We start from the raw sequence: 14,523 nt of genomic DNA on the forward strand, positions 1-14,523 counted from the left end.
TATTTTAGCATAATGTTTTTCTTAAAGAAGGAAAAAACTATGTGTCACACGCAACGATGCAAGTTAAATCAAGTTATTCTCAACGATGTTGAGTAGTATTACATTCTTCTACAGTTAAAAGTTACTTCCTCCGTCCCAAACTTAAATTTTGTCACTATTTGACCGAACACATATTTTAAGAAATACTACAATAGAAAGTTTGTTGAATAAGTCAGTGGATTGTAATCCATTACCAAAAATAGTAAAAAAGTGAAATATGACAAATTTTGTGGGAGAATATATTTTTCTACTATGACAAGTCCATAAAAATTAGTCTATCTTCTACTTGTTATAATTTTCTAGATTTCATTCTTCGCTACTAATTAAGTAGTACTATATTATAACCATTTTCTCTTTTTTCTATTTTCCACTACTTTATTAATTTTGCATTAAACTTGTATCGTTCACAACTAAAGGCAACGAGGGACCCAGGTGGGGTTGGGTGGGGTCGGCCGACCCCACCGTCGGTCCGTGAGTGCCGCCGGAAAGCTCTGTAATTGGCCACCGACCCATGGCAACTCTGCCTCCCGACCCCACGGCAACTTCGTTTTCATGAAAAATTAGAGAAAAATTGTGGTGAGATGATAAAAATACAGAGAACCCATTGTTACGGATTAGAAAATTTAAATGGAGATGAAATTTAGTAATGAATTAAGGAGACAAGAGGAGAACTCCGTTTCTGTACTTTGGAAAAGAAGAAAACTGTAGATTAGTTTTGGGATAAGATAGAGGCGCCTTTTTAGTAAATCTAGGGATATTTCTTTTACCGGTAATTTTTATATTGATTATTTGTTCTTAAGCATTTTTTATGCAATAAACTTGTTATTGTATAGTAGTAGTATTACTATTTAATATGCGGCTGTTTATTTTGTGCAATTGACTTAGGTTAATTGATTTGATTTAATTTAATTTTCAGTTTTATTTTCAATTGTTGTTAAAATTATCAATAAAATGTGTAATAACAAATATGAGTAATATTAAAAAATACTCATATACAAAAGAAATTAACTAAAGGGACTGTAAAAATAATAAGAATAACTATTTAAATATTATATACATAAATTAAATAATTATTATTTAAATATTATATAATATATTAAATTTTTTGCTCGACCCCACGAGCTTTAGTTTCTAGATCCGTCATTGACCAAAGGTATTGGCAGTGGACAAGAGTACTATATATATAGATTTAAGCCCCATTTGATTCATTAGACAAGATTATAATAATATACAATATGAGCTAAAATGAGATTAATTTGTCTAGAATTAAACTAGTTATATGAGAGGAAGCCGAGACTGTTAATTATGAGATATAGTGTAATACTGTAATTGCACTGTAGAGATATGTCATGTCAAAATATATTGTCATGGTCAAAATTTTTCAGAAAAAAACAACTAAATAAGAAATAAAATTAAACATAACTTTATGACAACCTAGAAGTGTATAAACAATTTAAAATAAAAATAACAATAAAAAATAATGAGGCAGGTTTCTATTTAAAATTATAAAATTAAAACAAATGAACAACACATGTTAAGTCACTATGATACTATCCATCAATCTTCATCTACCAGAGAGTAATAAACTATCCATCAATCTTCGTCCATAATAATCTCAACTGAAATTTAAATTGAAACAGATGTTCTAATCAAACCATAATCTGAATATGTTTAATATTTGAATTTAGTGAAATTAGATATCCAAACCATAAAAAATGGTATAACTGGAACTTGATCTTGATATGAATATTTAATATCTGAATAAAGTGAAACAAGATAGAATTAAACTAGAGAGTAATAATTTCATCAAAGTGGGAAATTTTTTATTTTTTCGAAATATGAGGTAGGAATCCACCAAACCTCAAAGTTGGGATCTTACAACGAAACCACCCAACAACAATTCGATATGCTTTGTGTGTGTGTCTCTGTGTTGGATCCTTCTTCATTTGTCTCCCAAGTGCTGCAAATCTACATCTACTACCAATCTTTTCCTTAATTATTTAATTAATATATATTCAGAACATGAGATCATGATATTCCAGTTGATTTTTCTTCGGAGTAATAATTTCTTTATTCATATAAACTATTTCAAAGATACTAAAACTAAGTATCTTTCGTCATGGTCAAATGCTACTATTAATCTTTGCACTTATTTAGAAATGACGTGCGCCTTTTATAAGTATCAATAGTATGAAATTATCTTTCTTTGTACTCTCTTCGTCCCTCATTAATTGTTACTTTGGTTTCGGTACGAATTTTAAGAAATGTAAAATAAATTAGATTGAAAAAGTTAGTGGAATATGAGTCACACTTTTATATAGGAGTATCAGTTTTATACTAATAACATATAAGTGAAATGAGTTAGTGGAATGTGAGACCTACTTATCATTTATGGTAAAAAGTGAAAGTGAACAATTAATAGGGGACAGACAAAATGACAAAAGTGGACAATTAATAGGGGACAGATGGAGTATAAATTATTTTTCGTTGGGATAGGTGTGAAATCATATAATTAGTCTACTACTTTTAAGTTGTGTATTAATGAAGTAATAGGAGTATATTGGTATTACCCTAATGCGACCCTATGTGTACATATTTGTATTTTGTATTGATCGATATATAGAATTCCACATATATGTATAATAATGATTGAACTTTTTTGGCTTTATAGTGAACTACACCAATGCTTTATTGGTATATGCATATATTTATATTTTGTATTGATATATAGAATTCCATATATATTTATGTATAATAATGATTGAACTTTTTTAGCTTTATAGTGAACTACACAAATGCTTTATAATAATGCATGTGCACAGATTTATAAATTATACTCTAAGTAAATATGTATGGGAAATGTTATGTTACACATTTTGGGCGAGTATGTAATATTGTGAGCACTAATGTATGTGTAGCGTTATTTGTTTTAACTTACACATATAGTTTAATTTTAATATTTGAAAATTTATTATTAACATTTTTAATTTTACAAATTGTATCGAAATAAAAGCTCATTCCAACAATTTTAATTGTCGATGGGGCTTGCAAACACAATTATGTTTCCCTTTTTGAAATTATTGTGCATGATTTATTAATTAATTAACTACATCACCTTTATTCGAAATCTCTTTTCAAATAATTAAGGACCATAAAGCAAATAGAGATAAATTAGCCTTCCTCCACGCAACAAAAAGATGAGCAAAAAAAGAAAATCAAATCCCCAACTTTTTTCAAAAGAGGCTCATAAAACTCATATAAATACAATTTTAGGTACAGTACGTTTTAATATATAGTCCATTTAATTTGCTATTGCATCGGCTCAACTTTAACCTCATTAAAATAATTTATTTTCTTAAAATAAACAATAAAATAATTGATCAAATATATATATATATACATCATCGATTATGGTTCGATTCATTTCAATATATTGTACTAGTACTATTACGTTATCTACAAATTAAAATAAAATAATTAATAAAAAGAAACTAAGAAAAGAAACAACATGAATCTTGACCAATGGCCGGTAAGATTAATCTCTCAAAATTGGAGACATATATATAGTGATCGAATCAAGATATCAAATTGAAAAAACATTGAGCATTAAGAATTAACTAAACTATAGCCACCTTTTAGATCCCATCCATGCACGTCTTTAATATTAAATAATTATTAGTATCAGATCAAAGTGGATTCTATTCAAAATACCTTAAGCAACTTAACTCTTTCTTCAAGTCCGTTTGCTTCAATAATTGCAAATAAATTGCATACGCACAAATAATTAATGAAACCAAACATCCCACGCAATTATTAACATTCATCCAATGAATGATCAATAAATAATTAACAAACAATTATATAATCCAAAGTGTCCACTCATCATCCACACATTACCTCAATCAAAGAGCACTAGACCTTGATCATTAAATCCGATAATTAAACTTATAAAATGGGCATCTTCATTTTCCATTAGTAATTTTTTTCTTTAATTTTTATTTGTTTAGCTTATAGCAAAGATTCTATATGCAGGAGATATTGGTGGATATGGAATCTTAAAGAGGATAAAAAAGTTAGTGATATTCCTAGGTGTTATATTCAATAAGCATTTACACACACATTGGTTTCGATTTTCATATTCTTTTATTCTTCTCATTTTGTGTGTATAAAAGGACACAAACCCATTATTTAGTTATTCATACTAGAAAATCATCAATCGAAAAAATGGTGAATTTGAGTGAATCTTTTAACAAAATGAAGGCCTACTTGGCTATGATTGGTCTTCAATTTGGTTACGCAGGAATGTACATAATAAGCCTTGTTTCATTGAAGGGAGGATTTAGCCATTGGATTTTGGTGGTTTATCGACATATTGTTGCTTCTTTGGTTTTCTGCCCCTTCGCATATTTTCTTGAAAAGTAAGATTTATTTAATATATTACACATTGATTATTACTCTTACTTATTCCAATCACTAACAATTTTGGGTATGTTTATATTTTATTTCCAGGAAAACAAGGCCAAAGATGACAAAATCGATATTTCTGAAGATCATGTTGCTTGCTTTCCTAGAGTAATGCCCTAAACACTCCATATACATAAAAATTACTCCCTATAAACAAGAGTTACTCAAATATTTAAGGCACGGATTATTACTGTAAATTCACAGTGAAATTAACTAATAACTCGATGAAAAATGAAGTTTTCAATACGTAGGAATATGCGTGCATGTACATGCAAAGTAAGTAGTAAGTTGAAACTTGAAACACATGCAATAGTATTTTTGTGGAGAAATCCTCCAAATTACAGTACTTACTATACTATTTTCATGTAAGATTTTACGTTTTAGTAGTTGTAATAAAATTGCAATCACTAATAAATACATAATTTGCATATGATATTAATTAGGCCTGTGCTGGACCAAAACATGTATTACCTTGGCATGGAGTATACATCTGCAACATTTGCATCAGCCACAGTCAACGTTTTGCCTGCCATCACCTTCATTATGGCTGTTGTTTTCAGGTATAAATCTATCATTTTTATTTCATTTTTAAAAATACTATGCTGCTTCTCTACTCATATAAGTATATATCTATTACTATTAAATTACTAATATATAAAAATATTACTCGCGTACTAGTGCCTTTTTTCATATTTTACATTTTTTAAAATTCGTGCCGAATCAAAGTGTGACTGGGAATGGTGCAGGTTGGAGAAGGTGAACCTGAAAAAAGTGCATAGTTTGGCAAAAGTGATAGGCACATTAATAACGGTGATGGGAGCGATGGTGATGACGTTGTACAAGGGCCCCATCGTGGACATCTTGTGGTACTCTCACGGAAGCGGCCACAAAGCAGCCGCAGCCGCAGCAGTGGACAGCGACCAGCACTGGGTCACCGGCACCATCATGCTGCTTTCATGTATTGTGGGATGGTCTGCCTTCTTTATCGTACAAGTATGTCTCAAATTACTTGTACTCCTACTAGCTAGTATTAATTAGAGTATTTGAAAATGATTATTGTATTGAAAATTTTATAGAACAAAACGTTGGAGGAGTATCCGGCTGAGCTGTCATTGTCATCTCTAGTATGTGTGATGGGAGTTGTTGAGGGTGGAATTGTGGCTCTAATTATGGAGCGTCGTAAGGGTGCTTGGGCTATTGGCTTTGATTCTAGGCTTCTTGCGGCTGCCTATTCAGTAAGCGCCGCCATCATGAATCTTCAATTTTAAATTCACACAAACTAATAACGGGTGGGTGCAGGGAATTGTGTGCTCGGGAATCGCCTACTACATGCAGAGTGTGGTGAATAAGTCCCGAGGGCCCGTTTTCGTCACTGCCTTCAGTCCCTTGAGCATGATCATCACTGCTGTGCTCGGAGCCATCGTTCTCTCCGAGCAAGTTCATCTTGGAAGGTCTATCTCAATTATTTTATTCATATAACTTGATTAAAAGGACTTAATTACTCAACTGTATTGTATGTGTTTACAAAAACCCAATTTTATCACACGTAACCGATAATCCCAGTCCAAGCCCGTTCCGTTCTATCTCTATGACAAGTCTAGTAAAATATTACTATCAAGTTCTAACATGATAAACCATGCAGCTTGATTGGAGCAGGCATCATAGTGGTTGGGCTTTACTCGGTGGTTTGGGGCAAAAGTAGAGAGAGATCGGCTGCTAATTCACACAACAAACAAAGCTACAACAATGATGATCACTTGCCTGTCTCAGACATGAAAACAATAGACCAAATTAATCATCACAATACTCCAAAATCCTTGCACGCAGCAGAGCCATGAAATGAAAGCATTGAATATATATATGTATGGGAGAATGGAGATGACAGAAGTATATATACAATTGCTATCTTACCAATCTCAATGCTATTGTATTAAGGGAATATATTCCTTATAATCTAGTACAATTTTGAGTACTACTATTACTCCTACTATATAGAGTATGTGACAAAATTTTAACTGGTTTTATTTTTAAGTGTAATGGCAATATTTTGAAAAAAAATATTACGTGGAGATAAAAATAAATGTTTAATTTTATTTAGCTAAGTGAATTTGGGGATGAAGGATAAAATGGGAAGCAAATCTCAAATATGATAATTGGGCTAGCTTTACTGTGAGCCCATTTTACAGCTCTACGTTTATTTAAATCCGGCCCATTAATACTTGTTTTCCAGTTTTATGGGTTCGGTTTTCAATATTCTATTTATTTTTCTTTTTTTATTTTCATTAACTAAATACGTCGTGATTAAATATTATTCTCATTCATTTGTAGATACCATTTCACATTATCTTCAATATATTAACGTTTTTTTTCATCTTTCAAGCACATAATCAACTACTTTCTTCACAACATCTATTTAAACTTTTAAACCCATTGAAATAAGTTGACAATCAAGAAAAATCATACTCCATGAGAAAATAGAAAATTTAATTAGTTGCAAAATAAGCACAAAACAATAGAGTTAAATTGCAAAATCAGAAATATAAATAATTTGATAATTTACAAATATTTTAAAAGTGATATTCAAAATCAAAATTTGACCAAAGTGGAGGCAAATTACCCATATTTAAATGGAGGAAAGTGTGAATAATACATATAGATGAATTTCCCCCATTTCACATTTTTGAAAAGACTAAACCCTCTTTCCATTTCTCTCACTCTACAGAAGCTACAACATATATTCACAGCAAATCTGTACGTATCGCCTCGGTTACATTTCTCTCCGCACATTTCAGCTGCGCCATTGGTAAGATTATCGTTGTTTTTCTCGATTTTCGGTGTTTTGGCTGTACCTGTTTGGTCCAATTGTGTGATGATTAAAGTTCATTGTTTTTTTTGTTCGGGTGTGTTTGTGTTTTTCCGCTGGCAGGAAATAGTGAGAAATGTCGATTGCGGTTGGAGAAATTGAAGATGAGCTGATTGATCTAAACAAAGAGCCGCCAGTTGAGAGGAAAAGGAAAAGGAAAAGGAAAATTAGTGAGGAGAGTAATGCGGATCATAAGGGGGCTGATGGTCTACCGAAGAATGGTAGGGTTTTGAGGTCAAGAACAGTTGCCATGAGCGATGGTGAAAAACAAGTGATTAAGATGGAAATAGTTAAGATGGAGGACAAGGAGAGAACACAAGTGCCGGAGATGGCGTTTGTGGATAAAAAGAAGGTGGCCGTTGTGAAGAAAAAGGGTAAAAAGAAGGGTAGACGGGGAAGACCTCCCAAAACAGAGGGTAAAGACGAGGTTTCCTCGTTGAGTAAACAGAAGAAAAGGTCTGGGACCAGGAGGCCACCCAAAGAGAAAGGTGTTTTGCCTTCAGATAACCCGGAGAAGGCTAGGCGCGGGAGGCCTCCGAAAGTAGAAAGTGAACGTGTGGCTTCTTCATTGGTTGAGGAAAATATGCAACAGAAGAAGGTCGATGATGGTAGTGATGGGGGTCGTAGAGGGCGAGGGAGGCCTCCGAAAGTAGAAAGTGAATGTCTGGCCTCCTCATTGGATAAGAAACATTTGCAACAGAAGAAGGTTGGTAATCGTAGTACCGAGATGGGTAGAGGTAGAGGAAGGCCAAGTATTGCGCAAAAGGGTAAAAGGTCTCCAAAGGAGGAGAATGAGGATGTAGGGCTGGCAATCAAGAAGAAAATTGTCAAAAGAGGTAGAGACCGTAAAGAACCTGGAGTTAGGGTTCAGTCAAAGAGGATAAAGATTGGTATGAGTAATATGGGGAATGGTGTTGTGCAGCAGAACAAGAAAAAGATAAAAGAAGGTGATGAAGGTAAGGAAACAGGGTTAAGGTATCAAAAGCAATTAATTAGGGATCAAATAGTTGCTATGCTTCAGAAGGCTGGATGGTCTATTGAATACAGGCAGAGACTTGCCAGAGACTACTATGATGCAGTCTATGTTGACCGGGATGGAAGAACTCACTGGTCAGTGACAAAGGCTTACAAAAAGCTTGAGGAGAAGGTTGATAAGGGGACTGCAGATGATACTGATGTTTTGGCATTTACTCCTATCCCAGAGGAGACACTTAGGATACTGTTCAGAATGACTGAGCCAGGCAAGAAAAAAGGTAACAAAAAAAAGATGAATGCCACAGGAAGGATTATCAAAAGAGCTACTAAGGAGTCATCATCAGATGGGAAGATTAAATCAAGACGGACTTTGCAGGCTTGTAAACCTAGGAATGGATCTGATTCGGATGATTATGAGTTATATGAAGGAAAACGTACTTTGCTTGCTTGGATGATTGACTACGGAACTGTTCCTCTTGGTGGGAAGGTTCTGCATATTGAAGTATGAATGCATGACACCCTCTTCTCAGCTATTGTTTCCCAATGTCTTTGTTCTTTGCCCTCAACTAATAAATGCAGTTTACAATATTTGCATGGCCAACCAAACTTGATTTTGTATGTGCTTCTACATGATTGTACCCTCGAACATTGTTGAGTTTGTTACACTCCTAGTATTTTCTTATAATCATAAACATCACATGATTGTTAAATATTGTAAATCTTCTCCATTCTTGCTAGGTACTGTATCATTCATTTGTGTTGAAATGATGAATTTGCTGTGATATTTATTTTAATATAGTTTACTCTAACAACAAACTTTGAAATGGGGTTTCTCTTTAATTTCACCTATTATTGGATATTATGAATTTTTTGTTTCCTGATTCAAGTGGTCTAGCACTCATAAGTTCAGTTTCTACAGATTCCTTCTGGAGATTGGAACTGTGTTTACTGTTCATGCAAGTTTTGTGGAACTGCGTGTGAAAGTACCGCAACCAGTGACGACGAACAGAATTTATCTTCTGAATTGTTGGCATGCCGTTTATGCGAGGAAAAATGTAAGCTTAATACATGCCTTCATGTTGCCAAATGGTTTCTGAACTTGTTATTACTTGGTCAAAACTTATGTACCTTATTTCTGAACTGAGTATTTGCAACTTCTAACTTTCTGCAGTTCACTTGCATTGCACCAACGAGACGATAGCTGAAGATTTTAATGATGAAAGTAATTCCTTTTGTGGGAAACAATGCTTAATGGTATTTACTGCTTGCTTTCACAATTTCGTTACTTTCATCGCATTCAGTGAATATTTACCTTGTAATATTAATTCCAAGAATATTTACCCCACACGGAATGCTACTTATAAAGCAGGGTACATCTGGGAATGCTGACAATCCTTTACGTAGTGCATGTGTCTCACTGGTAATTTTGGTAATTTGTATGTGTAATACATCAAAAGGATACTAAAGGTGTTTGGTTACTATTTTACGTGACTTAGCACTTAGCAGACCCTTTTATTGGTTCTATCTCTAGGTCAATGCCTTTTATACACTATGAAGCATTTATATTCTTTAAAACGCATAGGCCTTTTGCCTTTTGGTTTTATGGGCTTCCCCACAGTCAAGGTTTTATGGACTTCCTCACAGTCAAAAATAAATTTCTATCAAGTGGGTTTCATTTGTAAAAACTCACTCAGGACACGTGCACCTCACATCAGATATTTATTTTGCTTTCCCGCTTGAATCGTCACAGTTCCAAAACTCCCAATTGAAACGAGGTCATAAAAAATAGTGAATATAATAATTTATGATATATTTAATAGTTTGGCACTAATATATCTAGCAATGTTCATATACAGATCTTGGATCGGTTACAGGATTTTCTTGGTGTCAGACATGAAATGGGAGAAGAATTTTCCTATACTATTCTTCAGCATCGTGTTATTAATGATGATGCATCACTTTTTGATAACTCCTTGAAGATAGAAAGCAATTCCAAGTTAGCTGTTGCTTTCTCTGTTATGGATGAATGTTTTGAACCTATCATAGATGAGCGAAGTGGGACCAATATGGTTCATAACGTTGTCTACAGCTGCGGGTAAGCTTTTCCTACCTCAGTGCTGCTTCTATGTTATCTTCTACTCCATCCATCCACCAATAAATGGTCCCAATTTGCAATAAGGGGTGCTACCGGTAAGTTATCTAACACCCAACTATTAATAACGACTAAAACGGTGGGACTGGTCTTCCACTAACACCCTTCACTCATGACACACTCAAACAATTTCTTAAAACCCGTGCCGAAACCAAATGGGACATTTTTGGTGGACGGGGGGTGTACTTGGGTCTTTACTTAGGAATATATGCATAGAAGGTAAGTTGATATACTTTTGATGGAAACCCACTTCCTGTGCTTGCTTCACTTTCACATAAAGTATAATATTGACCTTATAGCAATTAAAACAAAAGGAGCTTACATTGAAAGTAGATAAAAAAAAAGGAAAAAGAAACAAAAAGAGAGGAGCTAATCGGATTTTTAGTGCCTTGTGATGTATTGTTTAAATGAAGGGTCTGAGTTTTAACTAAGTTATGCTTGAAGTTGTTACCTGCAAGAGTATACATTGAAGCCCGTGCATTTTGACATGTGAGGATAGTTTAGCCTTTCCTTTGCTGTAAAGAGTTTGTCTTGGCATTGACTATAACATGTTAATGATGAAAGCAGACACTGCACTATTTTATTTAGATTTTAGATAAACTGTATATTTCATTCTTCGATCTGTATTCTGTTTTCTGTAGGTCCAATATTAGACGGTTGAATTATGGTGGATTTTATACCTTTGTCCTAGAGAAGGGTGATGAACTTGTTGCGGCAGCATCAATAAGGTAGTCATTTTGAGTTGCTACTATATTCTGTATGGACTTGCATGTTTCCTTTACCTTACACTGTGTTTATGTTTGATAGTACCTTTATATGTACCTCGTGAAGCAGTAAGTCTAGTATTAATAAACCAATTCATGAAGGAGTTAGCCTTGTTATAATACTATATGTTATCCAAGATTATTCCAGCAAAGCCAATGAGATTCTTACTTGAAGAAATTGCAATTTCAGTGATAATCTGACTTCTTTTGTATGCAGTTTCTTGCGAGATTTTCTGTAGTGTTTAATGTCTTTCGGCAATTAGCATGGACTAATCTTGTTTGTCAATCAGATGTTATGCCCACCTTTATAGTTTTCTGACAGCTGCTATGGTAATAAGGATAATAAAGTTAATATGATGATGACCTAAGTTAAAAAAGGAATTGTTCCTTTAATTTTCATGTCAATGATAACTGCATACCTGTTTTAAATTGTTCCTCTGATGTATATTCTATTTTCTTATAATTGTCAGATTAAAGTTTTTAATTTTTAATTTTAATTTTCTGGTACCTGTCTGGTGGTTTTTATATCCTTAAGTAGGAGTAGTATATACTGACAAATTCCATTATGTTATTGCTGAAAACAAGAATCCATGGGAAACAATTAGCAGAGATGCCTTTTATTGGAACTCGATTCATGTACCGGCGTCAAGGGATGTGCAGCCGGCTCTTACGTGCAGTTGAAATGGTATGCTTTCTTTGTTTAGAAGATATGGGTTTTATCTCATGTAATCTATTATATGCTGTAGTTAAAATATCCAAAGCTCCCTCATTATTTCCTTTTTTGTGGGTAAATTTCAATAGCGTTTGTTTTTTATACATATTCTGGGATGTATAACAAAATCTTGTAATTTCTTTAAAAATTGTCCGGAATATATAGTGCTGCTTTTTGCTTCAAATTTCTACTGCTATGGATATATCCCAATCCACCAGTGTTTCCATAAGGCAATTTTCATCTATCATTTTGTATTCTTGTGCGCAAATTTGATGTCTGCTTTTCTTGTTGGTCTGCTATGAAAATCTATTTTCCTGATATATGCTGTTTTGCTATTATCATGTATAATCTCTTATCAGATTCTGTCCACTCTTGGTGTTGACAAACTGGTAATACCCGCTATATCTGAACTTAACGACACATGGACAAAAGTATTTGGCTTTCTTCCCCTTGAAGAATCAATGAGGCAAGAAATGAATTATATGAGCATGATCGTGTTCCCTGGGGTCGACATGTTGCAGAAACCTGTATCAGGCCAACAGTCCGTTAGAGCAGAAAATGACTCTGCAGGTATTGATCCTTTTCTGCTTCGTGTGCATGTCAGTGCATATCTGGTGTGTGTTTTAGCACAATATCCAATAGACTTTGTTCTGTAATTGTAGCCACTGGATGCATTGAAATCAGAAACGCTGAGCATGATGATGACATCAAAGAAAACACTGCATCTGATTCAAACAATCATGCTGAAGCTGCAGCTCAAGAGAAGCAAGGCGATGACACTGGAGGTGAAGCTGTTGCATCAAACGAAGATGCATCTCAGGATGCTGAAATCCATGATAGTGACAAAAATGCTATCATGGAATCAGCAGCTATGGAGTCCACTGCGGCTCAAGAGAAGCAAGGTGATGACTCCGGAGGTGAAGCTGCTGCATCAAACGAAGATGCATCTCAGGATGCTGAAATCCATGATAGTGACAAAATTGCTATCGTGGAATCTGGTGCTACCTTGCCAGGTCCCCCGTTGAGCAAGGAAGACGTCAATGTTAAGGCTGTTGATGGCGAACCTTCTCAAAATGGGCTGTGTCTCGATAACACTGATATGCCTGAAGAGGAGAGAGCCTTCCTTCATAGCCACAACACAGGTATTGACTGCAACGTTGAAGCACCGGAATTAGCTGAGGAATGAATGCCTGTGGTGCTGAGGGGAGTTTTTTCAAATGGGAATGACTGTAAATGTAGAGGTTGTAGTGGTATGAGGCTGTGGAAAGTGAAGCTGGAACTTACTAATGATATTTCCTTTGATTAATATAACCCTGAGTAAATAGGGGTTAATTTTTCTCTACATTTTGGATGAGATGTCGAGTTTTAACTTGTATAGAATATTAATCACCTCCCTTTATGAATGTACATCTTTTGAGGTTAGTAGCTTAATTTCATGCTAATGAAAGTTTTCAAGGGGTGGGATGTCAAACGAGTTGTGAAACAACACGGTAATAAATTGATAGTATGATAAGGGCAACAGTGTGCATGCTTCGATGTTTGCTCGTAATCATAATGTCAAATTTACTAACAATAGTCTTGATAAATGATAATGGATGACACATATTTTAAGCAAAATTAGTGAACTAGGAAGGGTTAAAGAAAAAATGAGTTTTACATAGAAATGTACTAAGGATTAATTTATATAGAGTATCCAAAATGAAAAACATGCCTATTGGTTGTGAAATGAGTAACATGATGAAACTGATATTACTACTGCTTAGTACTTTTAATAATCAAATTTTGTGGTATGTGAGTAAATTGATTTAATATTATGACTACTCAATCCTCATTAATGAGCATCCTTTGTCTATTGGACAATATCCATATACTTTGAGAGTTGAGACTGTAACATTGAGTCAAAATACAAAATATCATTGTATACTATTAGTAATAAAATGATTGTTATTATTGGGTGCATGGAAGTCTGTGCTGGAACACTAATTCGTCTTTACTTGTGACTCAACGATAAGATTCAGAAATTTGAAAGTTTAGGCCAATTATAATTGGAAACAATACAACTCATATATTATAATGTTTCAGCCTCTGAATTTCTGGCTTCAGCAAATGAAATTCCCAAGGAAATGAAAACTGAAAACTGCCACAATTTGGTGGGACTATAATTATTAACTCAATATTCAATAATGTGGGGGTTCATTTGAGACCTTAATATTGAAGAATTGGTTTTTTAGTTTACCAACATAATCAACTTTGACTATGTGTTCAATCACAAAAGCACTCATCACTATGCTGCAAACTCTAATCTTGTTTTTTGCTATGGTTTTAGTACTATTTTATTTGTTACTATATATCATAGTTTCTTGTTAACTGTAGTATATAAATAAATCTTCTCGAGTTTATGGAGTACTACTTTTTAATTAAGACATTAGCTCGGGATTAAAATGGTAGTAATAAATCTTGAACTCAAAAAAGTGATGAAAATTTAAATAAATGAAAAAAATAAGTCTTAGAATAATTGAAGGGCAGAATAGTAAATAAGGTTAGATGAAAGGGA

The 14,523-nt window shown here is 33.8% G+C and overlaps 2 protein-coding genes across 2 annotated transcripts; both read left to right on the forward strand.

The window, feature by feature from the left end:
* Positions 1-4,128: 4,128 nt before the first annotated feature.
* LOC125219417 (WAT1-related protein At1g21890-like) lies at positions 4,129-6,478 on the forward strand. Its single transcript, XM_048121392.1, has 7 exons — positions 4,129-4,457; positions 4,549-4,611; positions 4,947-5,063; positions 5,250-5,496; positions 5,580-5,738; positions 5,803-5,954; positions 6,146-6,478. The coding sequence occupies exons 1-7, from the start codon at positions 4,264-4,266 to the stop codon at positions 6,339-6,341; spliced, it is 1,128 nt and encodes a 375-aa protein (XP_047977349.1). The 5' UTR covers positions 4,129-4,263; the 3' UTR covers positions 6,342-6,478.
* Positions 6,479-7,179: 701 nt separating this feature from the next.
* On the forward strand, positions 7,180-13,391 carry LOC125221345. The gene is made up of 10 exons (XM_048123468.1): positions 7,180-7,306; positions 7,430-8,843; positions 9,261-9,396; positions 9,513-9,595; positions 9,711-9,761; positions 10,198-10,436; positions 11,135-11,221; positions 11,843-11,942; positions 12,329-12,539; positions 12,632-13,391. Exons 2-10 carry the CDS (start codon positions 7,443-7,445, stop codon positions 13,153-13,155), a joined length of 2,832 nt encoding a protein of 943 aa, XP_047979425.1. The 5' UTR covers positions 7,180-7,306; positions 7,430-7,442; the 3' UTR covers positions 13,156-13,391.
* Positions 13,392-14,523: the final 1,132 nt, after the last annotated feature.

This window comes from Salvia hispanica, chromosome 4 (assembly GCF_023119035.1).
Source record: "Salvia hispanica cultivar TCC Black 2014 chromosome 4, UniMelb_Shisp_WGS_1.0, whole genome shotgun sequence".
NCBI lineage: Eukaryota > Viridiplantae > Streptophyta > Magnoliopsida > Lamiales > Lamiaceae > Salvia > Salvia hispanica.